The 13298-nt window shown below is 54.9% G+C and overlaps 1 protein-coding gene across 1 annotated transcript; it reads right to left on the reverse strand.

The window, feature by feature from the left end:
• Positions 1-752: 752 nt before the first annotated feature.
• FDPS (farnesyl diphosphate synthase) lies at positions 753-4160 on the reverse strand. Its single transcript, XM_089497833.1, has 7 exons — positions 4113-4160; positions 1997-2119; positions 1796-1884; positions 1566-1638; positions 1347-1424; positions 1093-1227; positions 753-953 (listed from the first exon to the last, which is right to left on the reverse strand). Exons 1-7 carry the CDS (start codon positions 4158-4160, stop codon positions 753-755), a joined length of 747 nt encoding a protein of 248 aa, XP_089353959.1.
• Positions 4161-13298: the final 9138 nt, after the last annotated feature.

The raw sequence follows: 13298 nt of genomic DNA on the forward strand, positions 1-13298 counted from the left end.
GCGTGTCCTGTCGTCAGATCTGTTACGTGTGAGTTGTGCCTCAGGGCCAAACATGAGGGCGAGTCTGATTGTGCTTTATTATCCGCCGCCTCAGAGAGAAATCGCTAAAGGTCATAAAGCGTGACGTGTAAAACTGAGAACGGTGACGGCCGTTGGGTGCAAAGTCATATGATGTACCATATGATGTGTAACATGCAGTGCAGGCCCCGGGGTACACGGTCATGGGCTGAGGGCCAGAGCTGAACGGTGGGAGCCATCACCGAAATACTTTGTTTCTGTCCCTTTTTGAAAATGTGGTGCTGCCCCAGCAGTAACAGTAATGCCCCCCTGCAATCCTTAGGAGGTGATGCACGCCATCTTACGTTAACTACACAAATCACGTGACTAATTCCCAAGTATGTTTACTGGCATGTTTAACAGAAACACAGAATACGCTGTGGATTAACACTTGTGTGTTCGCTCGAAGCCGACCCGTAACGCTCTCGTAGAAAGCTCTGCAGCGACACGCCGATGGGAGCGAAGCCGTGCGGCCGGAACGTACGGACGCGGTACCCCTAATCACGGCTTTCTGCCCAGCTAACGGGCCCCTGCTTTTGTTCGTTTATTAAGACGCGGTCGAGTCGATCCTGCCTCCTACTGGGGTATGAGGGGCAGTCTTTACCCTTCCAGCCTCTCCGCTGGAGGCTCAGGTCTCTGACAATAAAAAGGCCAGTCCCGTCGCGATGCGTGGCCCGCGTGCCACGGCGGGCATCTCACTTCTGCCGTTTGTAGATCTTGCGTGCCAAGCCGTTAAAGATTTCTTTGGAGAGGCCGTTTGCATGCTGGGAGATGAGGAGCTGCAGGTGCTGGTAACTGTCTTCTTCGTACCGTCTGTAGACTGAAGGCAGATCCAGGTCCTCGTAGAGCTGCTTCACTTTCTGCACCTTCTCCGTGTCGTGCTGCCCGTAGTTCTCCTAGGAGTACATTACAAGAGTTAACAGGCTGGACCGCTAGGACCGAACGGTGTTTAACCAGACAAGCTTTTAGGCCAGGCCCCATTGTGCAGCGCTTCTTCCTTTCACCCCAAAGCTGCACCCAGGTATGGTTCTGTACCTCTAGGATTTTCCTCTGCTCGGGGGTCACTCTTCGTAACGCCTCTACCACCAGCCAACCACACTTGTTGTCTTGGATGTCGGTCCCGATCTTCCCCGTCACGCTGGGGTCTCCAAAACAGTCCAGATAATCGTCCTGCCATGGAAAAGATCAAGGAAGAACATGACAGTCGCCACACGGCTCCCCCTCTCCCCATAAACATGACGTCTCATCAGTCTCATCTCTCGCAGCCGGGCATCGCCCATCACACCTACCTGAATCTGGAAGAACTCCCCCATTTCCAGCAGGATGGTTTTCGCGCTGTTGTGCTCCTCCTCCCCGTCTATTCCAGCCTACGACAGAAGAGCGACAAAAAGGAGGTGAGGCTGACCCAGAGACGCCAGGTGCTTCCGTATAGAATACGCACTTATAAAGAGATTTACTTTACAGTACAGTAAACTGGCTTTACGCCTGCGACGCGTCTTCCAACTCACCATGTACATGGCGGCAGCTACGGGCAGATAGAAAGAATAAAACGCCGTCTTAAATTTCACAATGGATTTGTACCTGCGGGAGAAGACGATGCCGAAGTCACATGCAGTCAAAGCACCCCAGCCATGTTCCCCCCCGCCGCCATTTTGGACAGCAGGACCCCAGGCCTCGCGCTTAGGACATTACACAGTGCCCTCTCCCCGCCGTGCTGGAAGCTTCTCCGGGACCTCACCTCGTCTCCGTATATCTGTTTAAATCCACTTTCCCTGGTTGAGCCGTGATTAAATCCAGAGCCTGGCCCAGCTCCGTCTGGTAGGAGACCTGCGGGTGGAGAATTAGGAGTCAGCTTCGGATCCAGACAGTCCTCCCGCTCGAAACGCGAGATGCCCCCCGTGGCATGAATGTGACTCGCTCCCCACCGCGCTGCACTCACCTCCAAAAAGAGCTCCAGGAGACTGAGGTAGTAGGGCTGCCCGCGGCAATATGTCTTCAGCAGGCGATAAATGCACGCCTCGAGCAGAAAGGAGTCGTTAACGGCATCCAGCGCGATGCCCTCCTGTCACATGAACACAGACCCCCGTTAACGGCTCTCCCGTCACACCAGCACAGACCCCGGATAACGGCTCTCCCGTCACACCAGCACAGACCCCCGGATAACGGCTCTCCCGTCACACCAGCACAGACCCCCGGATAACGGCTCTCCCGTCACACCAGCACAGACCCCCGTTAACGGCTCTCCCGTCACACCAGCACAGACCCCCGTTAACGGCTCTCCCGTCACACCAGCACAGACCCCCGGATAACGGCTCTCCCGTCACACCAGCACAGACCCCCGGATAACGGCTCTCCCGTCACACCAGCACAGACCCCGGATAACGGCTCTCCCGTCACACCAGCACAGACCCCCGGATAACGGCTCTCCCGTCACACCAGCACAGACCCCCGGATAACGGCTCTCCCGTCACACCAGCACAGACCCCCGGATAACGGCTCTCCCGTCACACCAGCACAGACCCCCGGATAACGGCTCTCCCGTCACACCAGCACAGACCCCCGGATAACGGCTCTCCCGTCACACCAGCACGGACCCCCGGATAACGGCTCTCCCGTCACACCAGCACGGACCCCCGGATAACGGCTCTCCCGTCACACCAGCACAGACCCCGGATAACGGCTCTCCCGTCACACCAGCACAGACCCCGGATAACGGCTCTCCCGTCACACCAGCACGGACCCCCAGATAACGGCTCTCCCGTCACACCAGCACGGACCCCCAGATAACGGCACTCCCGTCACACCAGCACGGACCCCCAGATAACGGCTCTCCCGTCACACCAGCACAGACCCCGGATAACGGCTCTCCCGTCACACCAGCACAGACCCCGGGATAACGGCTCTCCCGTCACACCAGCACAGACCCCGGGATAACGGCTCTCCCGTCACACCAGCACAGACCCCGGATAACGGCTCTCCCGTCACACCAGCACAGACCCCCGGATAACGGCTCTCCCGTCACACCAGCACAGACCCCCGGATAACGGCTCTCCCGTCACACCAGCACAGACCCCGGGATAACGGCTCTCCCGTCACACCAGCACAGACCCCGGATAACGGCTCTCCCGTCACACCAGCACAGACCCCCGGATAACGGCTCTCCCGTCACACCAGCACAGACCCCCGGATAACGGCTCTCCCGTCACACCAGCACAGACCCCCGGATAACGGCTCTCCCGTCACACCAGCACAGACCCCCGTTAACGGCTCTCCCGTCACACCAGCACGGACCCCCGGATAACGGCTCTCCCGTCACACCAGCACGGACCCCCGGATAACGGCTCTCCCGTCACACCAGCACGGACCCCCGGATAACGGCTCTCCCGTCACACCAGCACGGACCCCCGGATAACGGCTCTCCCGTCACACCAGCACAGACCCCCGGATAACGGCTCTCCCGTCACACCAGCACAGACCCCCGGATAACGGCTCTCCCGTCACACCAGCACAGACCCCCGGATAACGGCTCTCCCGTCACACCAGCACGGACCCCCGGATAACGGCTCTCCCGTCACACCAGCACGGACCCCCGGATAACGGCTCTCCCGTCACACCAGCACAGACCCCGGATAACGGCTCTCCCGTCACACCAGCACGGACCCCCAGATAACGGCTCTCCCGTCACACCAGCACAGACCCCGGATAACGGCTCTCCCGTCACACCAGCACAGACCCCGGGATAACGGCTCTCCCGTCACACCAGCACAGACCCCGGATAACGGCTCTCCCGTCACACCAGCACAGACCCCCGGATAACGGCTCTCCCGTCACACCAGCACAGACCCCCGGATAACGGCTCTCCCGTCACACCAGCACAGACCCCCGGATAACGGCTCTCCCGTCACACCAGCACAGACCCCGGATAACGGCTCTCCCGTCACACCAGCACAGACCCCCGGATAACGGCTCTCCCGTCACACCAGCACAGACCTCGGATAACGGCTCTCCCGTCACACCAGCACAGACCCCCGTTAATGGCCGGTGTGTGAACTCACCTTCTTGTACCAGCAGGGCTGCCCTCGGCGGGTCACCGAGTTGTCCATTATATCATCGGCCACCAAGAAGAAGGCTTGGAGCTGCATTGAGGAGACAAGGACCGTCAGTCAGGGCAGAAATGAGTTTTTTCTCAGAAAGTCAGGGCCCCCGTGATAGCCGCCCACATCCCCGGAGCCCGTCGCTTTCTCCTGCCCCCCAGCCCGGGTACTTACAAGCTCCACGCACCAGCCCACAGCCAGCGCCCTCTGCAGGTTGCCGTCCTTCTGCAGCTCAGGTCCGACCAGCTCTCTGTAGGAGGCCAGCACAGCCATTCCCCGATTGCATTTCCCACCAGGGGCGTTATATTCCAGAACCTGCCGACACACAGCACGTTTACCCCCGGAACGAGACCCCGCACCAGAGCCACACCATAACGTCCCGGCCGCTCACCTCTTTCAATCGGGAAACCGCATCTCCCACCTCGGGATGCTGCCGCTCGGCGGTCAGATCCGTCACAATCTGCTCAAAGTACGCGCTGAACTCTTGCAAGGATCGGTCGGAGGTCATGGTGGCCGCCTGTGGAGGAGAAGCAGCCGCGCGTTACCGGAGCCGTGCCGACCAACATGCCGCCATCTATCCCGTTACAAACCAATAATGGAAGTACTGCTGGTCTATACACGGCTGTCATACCCCCAAACCCCTAGAAAAGAGGGGCTGACTAAAGTAAACAGGGACACCGGGCAGGTATGTATTGAGACTGTAATGCAGGTGGTATAGGGTGTAAGAGCGCGTGTGTGTGTATATCGCTGGGCGTCGGGGTATAGCGTGTAAGTGTACGGTGTGTATATCGCTGGGCGTCGGGGTATAGCGTGTAAGTGTACGGTGTGTGTGTATCGCTGGGCGTCAGGGTATAGCGTGTAAGTGTACGGTGTGTGTATCGCTGGGCGTCGGGGTATAGCGTGTAAGTGTACGGTGTGTGTGTATATCGCTGGGCGTCAGGGTATAGCGTGTAAGTGTACGGTGTGTGTGTATCGCTGGGCGTCGGGGTATAGTGTGTAAGTGTACGGTGTGTGTGTATCGCTGGGCGTCGGGGTATAGCGTGTAAGTGTACGGTGTGTGTGTGTATCGCTGGGCGTCGGGGTATAGCGTGTAAGTGTACGGTGTGTGTGTATATCGCTGGGCGTAGGGGTATAGCGTGTAAGTGTACGGTGTGTGTGTATCACTGGGCGTCGGGGTATAGCGTGTAAGTGTACGGTGTGTGTATCGCTGGGCGTCGGGGTATAGCGTGTAAGTGTACGGTGTGTGTGTGTATCGCTGGGCGTCGGGGTATAGCGTGTAAGTGTACGGTGTGTATATCGCTGGGCGTCGGGGTATAGCGTGTAAGTGTACGGTGTGTGTGTGTATCGCTGGGCGTCGGGGTATAGCGTGTAAGTGTACGGTGTGTGTGTATATCGCTGGGCGTAGGGGTATAGCGTGTAAGTGTACGGTGTGTGTGTATCACTGGGCGTCGGGGTATAGCGTGTAAGTGTACGGTGTGTGTATCGCTGGGCGTCGGGGTATAGCGTGTAAGTGTACGGTGTGTGTGTGTATCGCTGGGCGTCGGGGTATAGCGTGTAAGTGTACGGTGTGTGTATCACTGGGCGTCGGGGTATAGCGTGTAAGTGTACAGTGTGTGTGTGTATCGCTGGGCGTCAGGGTATAGCGTGTAAGTGTACGGTGTGTGTGTGTATCGCTGGGCGTCGGGGTATAGCGTGTAAGTGTACGGTGTGTGTATCACTGGGCGTCGGGGTATAGCGTGTAAGTGTACGGTGTGTGTGTATATCGCTGGGCGTAGGGGTATAGCGTGTAAGTGTACGGTGTGCGTGTATCGCTGGGCGTCAGGGTATAGCGTGTAAGTGTACGGTGTGTGTATCGCTGGGCGTCAGGGTATAGCGTGTAAGTGTACGGTGTGTGTGTGTATCGCTGGGCGTCGGGGTATAGTGTGTAAGTGTACCGTGTGTGTGTGTGTGTATCGCTGGGCGTCGGGGTATAGCGTGTAAGTGTACGGTGTGTGTGTGTATCGCTGGGCGTCAGGGTATAGCGTGTAAGTGTACGGTGTGTGTATCGCTGGGCGTCGGGGTATAGTGTGTAAGTGTACGGTGTGTGTGTATCACTGGGCGTCGGGGTATAGCGTGTAAGTGTACGGTGTGTGTGTATCGCTGGGCGTCAGGGTATAGCGTGTAAGTGTACGGTGTGTGTGTGTATCGCTGGGCGTCGGGGTATAGTGTGTAAGTGTACGGTGTGTGTGTATCGCTGGGCGTCGGGGTATAGCGTGTAAGTGTACGGTGTGTGTGTGTGTATCGCTGGGCGTCGGGGTATAGCGTGTAAGTGTACGGTGTGTGTATATCGCTGGGCGTAGGGGTATAGCGTGTAAGTGTACGGTGTGTGTGTATCACTGGGCGTCGGGGTATAGCGTGTAAGTGTACGGTGTGTGTGTATATCGCTGGGCGTAGGGGTATAGCGTGTAAGTGTACGGTGTGTGTGTATCGCTGGGCGTCGGGGTATAGCGTGTAAGTGTATGGTGTGTGTGTATCGCTGGGCGTCAGGGTATAGCGTGTAAGTGTACGGTGTGTGTGTATATCGCTGGGCGTAGGGGTATAGCGTGTAAGTGTACGGTGTGTGTGTATCACTGGGCGTCGGGGTATAGCGTGTAAGTGTACGGTGTGTGTGTATATCGCTGGGCGTCGGGGTATAGCGTGTAAGTGTACGGTGTGTGTGTATCGCTGGGCGTCGGGGTATAGCATGTAAGTGTACGGTGTGTGTGTATATCGCTGGGCGTCGGGGTATAGCGTGTAAGTGTACGGTGTGTGTATCGCTGGGCGTCGGGGTATAGCGTGTAAGTGTACGGTGTGTGTATCGCTGGGCGTCGGGGTATAGCGTGTAAGTGTACGGTGTGCGTGTATCGCTGGGCGTCAGGGTATAGCGTGTAAGTGTACGGTGTGTGTGTATATCGCTGGGCGTAGGGGTATAGCGTGTAAGTGTACGGTGTGTGTGTATCGCTGGGCGTCGGGGTATAGCATGTAAGTGTACGGTGTGTGTGTATATCGCTGGGCGTAGGGGTATAGCGTGTAAGTGTACGGTGTGTGTATCGCTGGGCGTCGGGGTATAGCGTGTAAGTGTACGGTGTGTGTATCGCTGGGCGTCAGGGTATAGCGTGTAAGTGTACGGTGTGTGTATCGCTGGGCGTCGGGGTATAGTGTGTAAGTGTACGGTGTGTGTGTATCGCTGGGCGTCGGGGTATAGCGTGTAAGTGTATGGTGTGTGTGTATCGCTGGGCGTCAGGGTATAGCGTGTAAGTGTACGGTGTGTGTGTGTATCGCTGGGCGTCGGGGTATAGTGTGTAAGTGTACGGTGTGTGTGTATCGCTGGGCGTCGGGGTATAGCGTGTAAGTGTACGGTGTGTGTCTATCGCTGGGCGTCGGGGTATAGCGTGTAAGTGTACGGTGTGTGTGTGTATCGCTGGGCGTCGGGGTATAGCGTGTAAGTGTACGGTGTGTGTATCGCTGGGCGTCAGGGTATAGCGTGTAAGTGTACGGTGTGTGTGTATCGCTGGGCATCAGGGTATAGCGTGTAAGTGTACGGTGTGTGTGTGTATCGCTGGGCGTCGGGGTATAGCGTGTAAGTGTACGGTGTGTGTGTATATCGCTGGGCGTCGGGGTATAGCGTGTAAGTGTACGGTGTGTGTGTATCGCTGGGCGTCAGGGTATAGCGTGTAAGTGTACGGTGTGTGTATCGCTGGGCGTAGGGGTATAGTGTGTAAGTGTACGGTGTGTGTGTATCGCTGGGCGTCAGGGTATAGCGTGTAAGTGTACGGTGTGTGTATCGCTGGGCGTCAGGGTATAGCGTGTAAGTGTACGGTGTGTGTGTGTATCGCTGGGCGTCAGGGTATAGCGTGTAAGTGTACGGTGTGTGTGTATCGCTGGGCGTCAGGGTATAGCGTGTAAGTGTACGGTGTGTGTGTGTATCGCTGGGCGTCGGGGTATAGTGTGTAAGTGTACGGTGTGTGTGTATCGCTGGGCGTCGGGGTATAGCGTGTAAGTGTATGGTGTGTGTGTATCGCTGGGCGTCAGGGTATAGCGTGTAAGTGTACGGTGTGTGTGTGTATCGCTGGGCGTCGGGGTATAGTGTGTAAGTGTACGGTGTGTGTGTATCGCTGGGCGTCGGGGTATAGCGTGTAAGTGTACGGTGTGTGTCTATCGCTGGGCGTCGGGGTATAGCGTGTAAGTGTACGGTGTGTGTGTGTATCGCTGGGCGTCGGGGTATAGCGTGTAAGTGTACGGTGTGTGTATCGCTGGGCGTCAGGGTATAGCGTGTAAGTGTACGGTGTGTGTGTATCGCTGGGCATCAGGGTATAGCGTGTAAGTGTACGGTGTGTGTGTGTATCGCTGGGCGTCGGGGTATAGCGTGTAAGTGTACGGTGTGTGTGTATATCGCTGGGCGTCGGGGTATAGCGTGTAAGTGTACGGTGTGTGTGTATCGCTGGGCGTCAGGGTATAGCGTGTAAGTGTACGGTGTGTGTATCGCTGGGCGTAGGGGTATAGTGTGTAAGTGTACGGTGTGTGTGTATCGCTGGGCGTCAGGGTATAGCGTGTAAGTGTACGGTGTGTGTATCGCTGGGCGTCAGGGTATAGCGTGTAAGTGTACGGTGTGTGTATCGCTGGGCGTCAGGGTATAGCGTGTAAGTGTACGGTGTGTGTGTGTATCGCTGGGCGTCAGGGTATAGCGTGTAAGTGTACGGTGTGTGTGTATCGCTGGGCGTCAGGGTATAGCGTGTAAGTGTACGGTGTGTGTGTGTATCGCTGGGCGTCGGGGTATAGCGTGTAAGTGTACGGTGTGTGTGTGTATCGCTGGGCGTCGGGGTATAGCGTGTAAGTGTACGGTGTGTGTATCGCTGGGCGTCGGGGTATAGCGTGTAAGTGTACGGTGTGTGTGTGTATCGCTGGGCGTCAAGGTATAGCGTGTAAGTGTACGGTGTGTGTGTATCGCTGGGCGTCGGGGTATAGTGTGTAAGTGTACGGTGTGTGTGTATCGCTGGGCGTCAGGGTATAGCGTGTGAGTGTATGGTGTGTGTGTATATCGCTGGGCGTCGGGGTATAGCGTGTAAGTGTACGGTGTGTGTGTGTATCGCTGGGCGTCAGGGTATAGCGTGTAAGTGTACGGTGTGTGTATCGCTGGGCGTCGGGGTATAGCGTGTAAGTGTACGGTGTGTGTGTGTATCGCTGGGCGTCAGGGTATAGTGTGTAAGTGTACGGTGTGTGTGTATCGCTGGGCGTCAGGGTATAGCGTGTAAGTGTACGGTGTGTGTATCGCTGGGCGTCGGGGTATAGCGTGTAAGTGTACGGTGTGTGTGTATCGCTGGGCGTCAGGGTATAGCGTGTAAGTGTACGGTGTGTGTATCGCTGGGCGTCGGGGTATAGCGTGTAAGTGTACGGTGTGTGTATCGCTGGGCGTCAGGGTATAGCGTGTAAGTGTACGGTGTGTGTATCGCTGGGCGTCGGGGTATAGCGTGTAAGTGTACGGTGTGTGTGTATCGCTGGGCGTCAGGGTATAGCGTGTAAGTGTATGGTGTGTGTGTATCGCTGGGCGTCAGGGTATAGTGTGTAAGTGTACGGTGTGTGTGTGTATCGCTGGGCGTCAGGGTATAGCGTGTAAGTGTACGGTGTGTGTATCGCTGGGCGTCGGGGTATAGCGTGTAAGTGTACGGTGTGTGTGTATCGCTGGGCGTCAGGGTATAGCGTGTAAGTGTATGGTGTGTGTGTATCGCTGGGCGTCGGGGTATAGCGTGTAAGTGTACGGTGTGTGTGTGTATCGCTGGGCGTCAGGGTATAGCGTGTAAGTGTACGGTGTGTGTATCGCTGGGCGTCGGGGTATAGCGTGTAAGTGTACGGTGTGTGCGTGTATCGCTGGGCGTCAGGGTATAGCGTGTAAGTGTACGGTGTGTGTATCGCTGGGCGTCAGGGTATAGCGTGTAAGTGTACGGTGTGTGTGTGTATCGCTGGGCGTCGGGGTATAGCGTGTAAGTGTACGGTGTGTGTATCGCTGGGCGTCAGGGTATAGCGTGTAAGTGTACGGTGTGTGTATCGCTGGGCGTCGGGGTATAGCGTGTAAGTGTACGGTGTGTGTGTATCGCTGGGCGTCAGGGTATAGCGTGTAAGTGTATGGTGTGTGTGTATCGCTGGGCGTCGGGGTATAGCGTGTAAGTGTACGGTGTGTGTGTGTATCGCTGGGCGTCAGGGTATAGCGTGTAAGTGTACGGTGTGTGTGTATATCGCTGGGCGTCGGGGTATAGCGTGTAAGTGTACGGTGTGTGTGTATCGCTGGGCGTCAGGGTATAGCGTGTAAGTGTATGGTGTGTGTGTATCGCTGGGCGTCGGGGTATAGCGTGTAAGTGTACGGTGTGTGTGTGTATCGCTGGGCGTCAGGGTATAGCGTGTAAGTGTACGGTGTGTGTATATCGCTGGGCGTAGGGGTATAGCGTGTAAGTGTACGGTGTGTGTATCGCTGGGCGTCAGGGTATAGCGTGTAAGTGTACGGTGTGTGTGTGTATCGCTGGGCGTCGGGGTATAGCGTGTAAGTGTACGGTGTGTGTATCGCTGGGCGTCAGGGTATAGCGTGTAAGTGTACGGTGTGTGTATCGCTGGGCGTCAGGGTATAGCGTGTAAGTGTACGGTGTGTGTGTATATCGCTGGGCGTCGGGGTATAGCGTGTAAGTGTACGGTGTGTAAGCGTGTCTGTGTGCCCATATGCGGGGGGGGGGGGTCACTGCACCCGAGGGCCACCATCCCCATCCTTACCCCTCCCTAGAAAAATGAGGCAGAGGGATTTGGGGAGGCAGAGGGACTGCTCAAGCTCACTTGCCAGAGGGGATCATTAGCATGGTTTGCTCCAGTACAGGGTTAATGTCTCTTACTGCCCCTGGGCGGAGGTCCCTCCCATGACCGGAAGTGGCGGTGTAGATCACCCACCCAGCATTGGCTCGGCGCCTCCGCACCCGTCAGCTCCGCCCGCCGGTAACGGATAACGGGCGGGTATCTTCCAACCGATAAGGGGCGGAACCCGGTCCCGGCGGCTCTCAACAGGCGGAGCCACATCGGGAGCTACCCCGGAGTCTCCTCATGCGTCATCCAGGACCCGCCTTATTACGTCAGCCGCTGCCCTGGTGACAGTAAGAAGCCCATCTGATGGGAGGGGCTATGGACCCTATATACCTCTTACCGTACGAGTCTCCTCCACCAGTAAGAGGCTATATACCAGCCCCCCCTATAGACCATACAGTAAGAGGCTATATACCGGGTCTGCACCCCCCCCCACCCATTGACCATACAGTAAGAGGCTATATACCGGGTCTGCACCCCCCCCCATAGACCATACAGTAAGAGGCTATATACCAGCCCCCCCCATAGACCATTCAGTAAGAGGCTATATACCGGGTCTGCACCACCCCCCATAGACCATACAGTAACAGGCTATATACCGGGTCTGCACCCCCCATAGACCATACAGTAACAGGCTATATACCGGGTCTGCACCCCCCATAGACCATACAGTAACAGGCTATATACCGGGTCTGCACCCCCCCATAGACCATACAGTAAGAGGCTATATACCGGGTCTGCACCCCCCCCCCATGGACCATACAGTAACAGGCTATATACCAGCCCCCCCTATAGCCCATACAGTAAGAGGCTATATAACGGGTCTGCACCCCCCCCCCATAGACCATACAGTAAGAGGCTATATACCGGGTCTGCACCCCCCCATAGACCATACAGTAAGAGGCTATATACCAGCCCCCCCTATAGCCCATACAGTAAGAGGCTATATAACGGGTCTGCACCCCCCCCCCCTATAGACCATACAGTAGGAGGCTATATACCGGGTCTGCACCCCCCCCCCATAGACCATACAGTAAGAGGCTATATACCAGCCCCCCCTATAGACCATACAGTAAGAGGCTATATACCAGGTCTGCACCCCCCCATAGACCATACAGTAAGAGGCTATATACCGGGCCTGCACCCCCCCCCCAATAGACCGTATAGTAAGAGGCTATATACCGGGCCTGCCCCCCTGTAGTATGTATGTACTACATGGGTATGTATGTATATGGGGCTATTGATTGTGTGTGCCTTTTATGTATTATACAATATGGTTCTATGTATTGTGTGTGCCTCATAGTATATCGTATGGTACTATATATTGTGTGTGCATTACATGGTTTGTAGCATGACACTATTGTGTCTGCCTTATGTAAAATACAATATGGTGCTGTATATTGCACATGCCTTTTAATGTACATCCTATGGCGCTATATATTGTGTCTGCGTTATATAGTATACAGTATTATTATTATTATTATCCTTTATTTATATAGCGCCAACAGTTTACGCAGCGCTTAATACAATACATAAATTCAAGGGATATGACAAGACAAGAATTGACAGACTAAGACAAACCGATACATTTGGTGGAGAGAGCCCTGCTCGCAAGCTTACAATCTAGAGATGGCGCTATATATTGTGTCTGCGCTATCTAGTATACAGTATGGCGCTATATATTGTGTCTGTTATATAGTATGCAGTATGGCACTATATATTGTGTCTTCGTTATATAGTATACAGTATAGTGCTGTATATCGCACCTGCGGTATATAGTATACAGTATTGCGCTATATATTGTGTCTGCGTTGTATGGTATACAGTATGGCGCTATATATTGTCTGCGCTATATAGTATACAGTATTGTGCTGTATATCACACTGCAGTATATAGTATACAGTATGGTGCTATATATTGTGTGTGTGTTATATAGAATACAGTATGGCGCTATATATTGTCTGCGCTATATAGTATACAGTATGGCACTATATATTGTATCTTCGTTATATAGTATACAGTATTGCGCTATATATTGTGTCTGCGTTGTATAGTATACAGTATGGCGCTATATATTCTCTGCGCTATATAGTATACAGTATTGTGCTGTATATCACACTGCAGTATATAGTATACAGTATGGTGCTATATATTGTGTGTGTGTGTTATATAGTATACAGTATGGCGCTATATATTGTCTGCGCTATATAGTATACAGTATGGCGCTATATATTGTGTCTGTTATATAGTATGCAGTATGGCACTATATATTGTGTCTTCGTTATATAGTAT

The sequence above is a fragment of the Sceloporus occidentalis genome, unplaced genomic scaffold (genome assembly GCF_023333645.1).
Source record: "Sceloporus occidentalis isolate IW3139 unplaced genomic scaffold, rSceOcc1.0.p SCAF_108, whole genome shotgun sequence".
In the NCBI taxonomy this organism is placed as follows: domain Eukaryota; kingdom Metazoa; phylum Chordata; class Lepidosauria; order Squamata; family Phrynosomatidae; genus Sceloporus; species Sceloporus occidentalis.

What these genes read in the sequence shown, in the direction of transcription:
- FDPS (XM_089497833.1), bottom strand. Translation starts at nt 4,160, where the DNA reads ATGGACAACTCGGTGACCCGCCGAGGGCAGCCCTGCTGGTACAAGAAG. An exon ending in TCCTGGAGCTCTTTTTGGAG is followed by an intron (nt 1,885 to 1,996) that starts GTGAGTGCAGCG and finishes CTCCACCCGCAG; the next exon opens with GTCTCCTACCAGACGGAGCT. An exon ending in AACAGATATACGGAGACGAG is followed by an intron (nt 1,639 to 1,795) that starts GTGAGGTCCCGG and finishes CTTCTCCCGCAG; the next exon opens with GTACAAATCCATTGTGAAAT.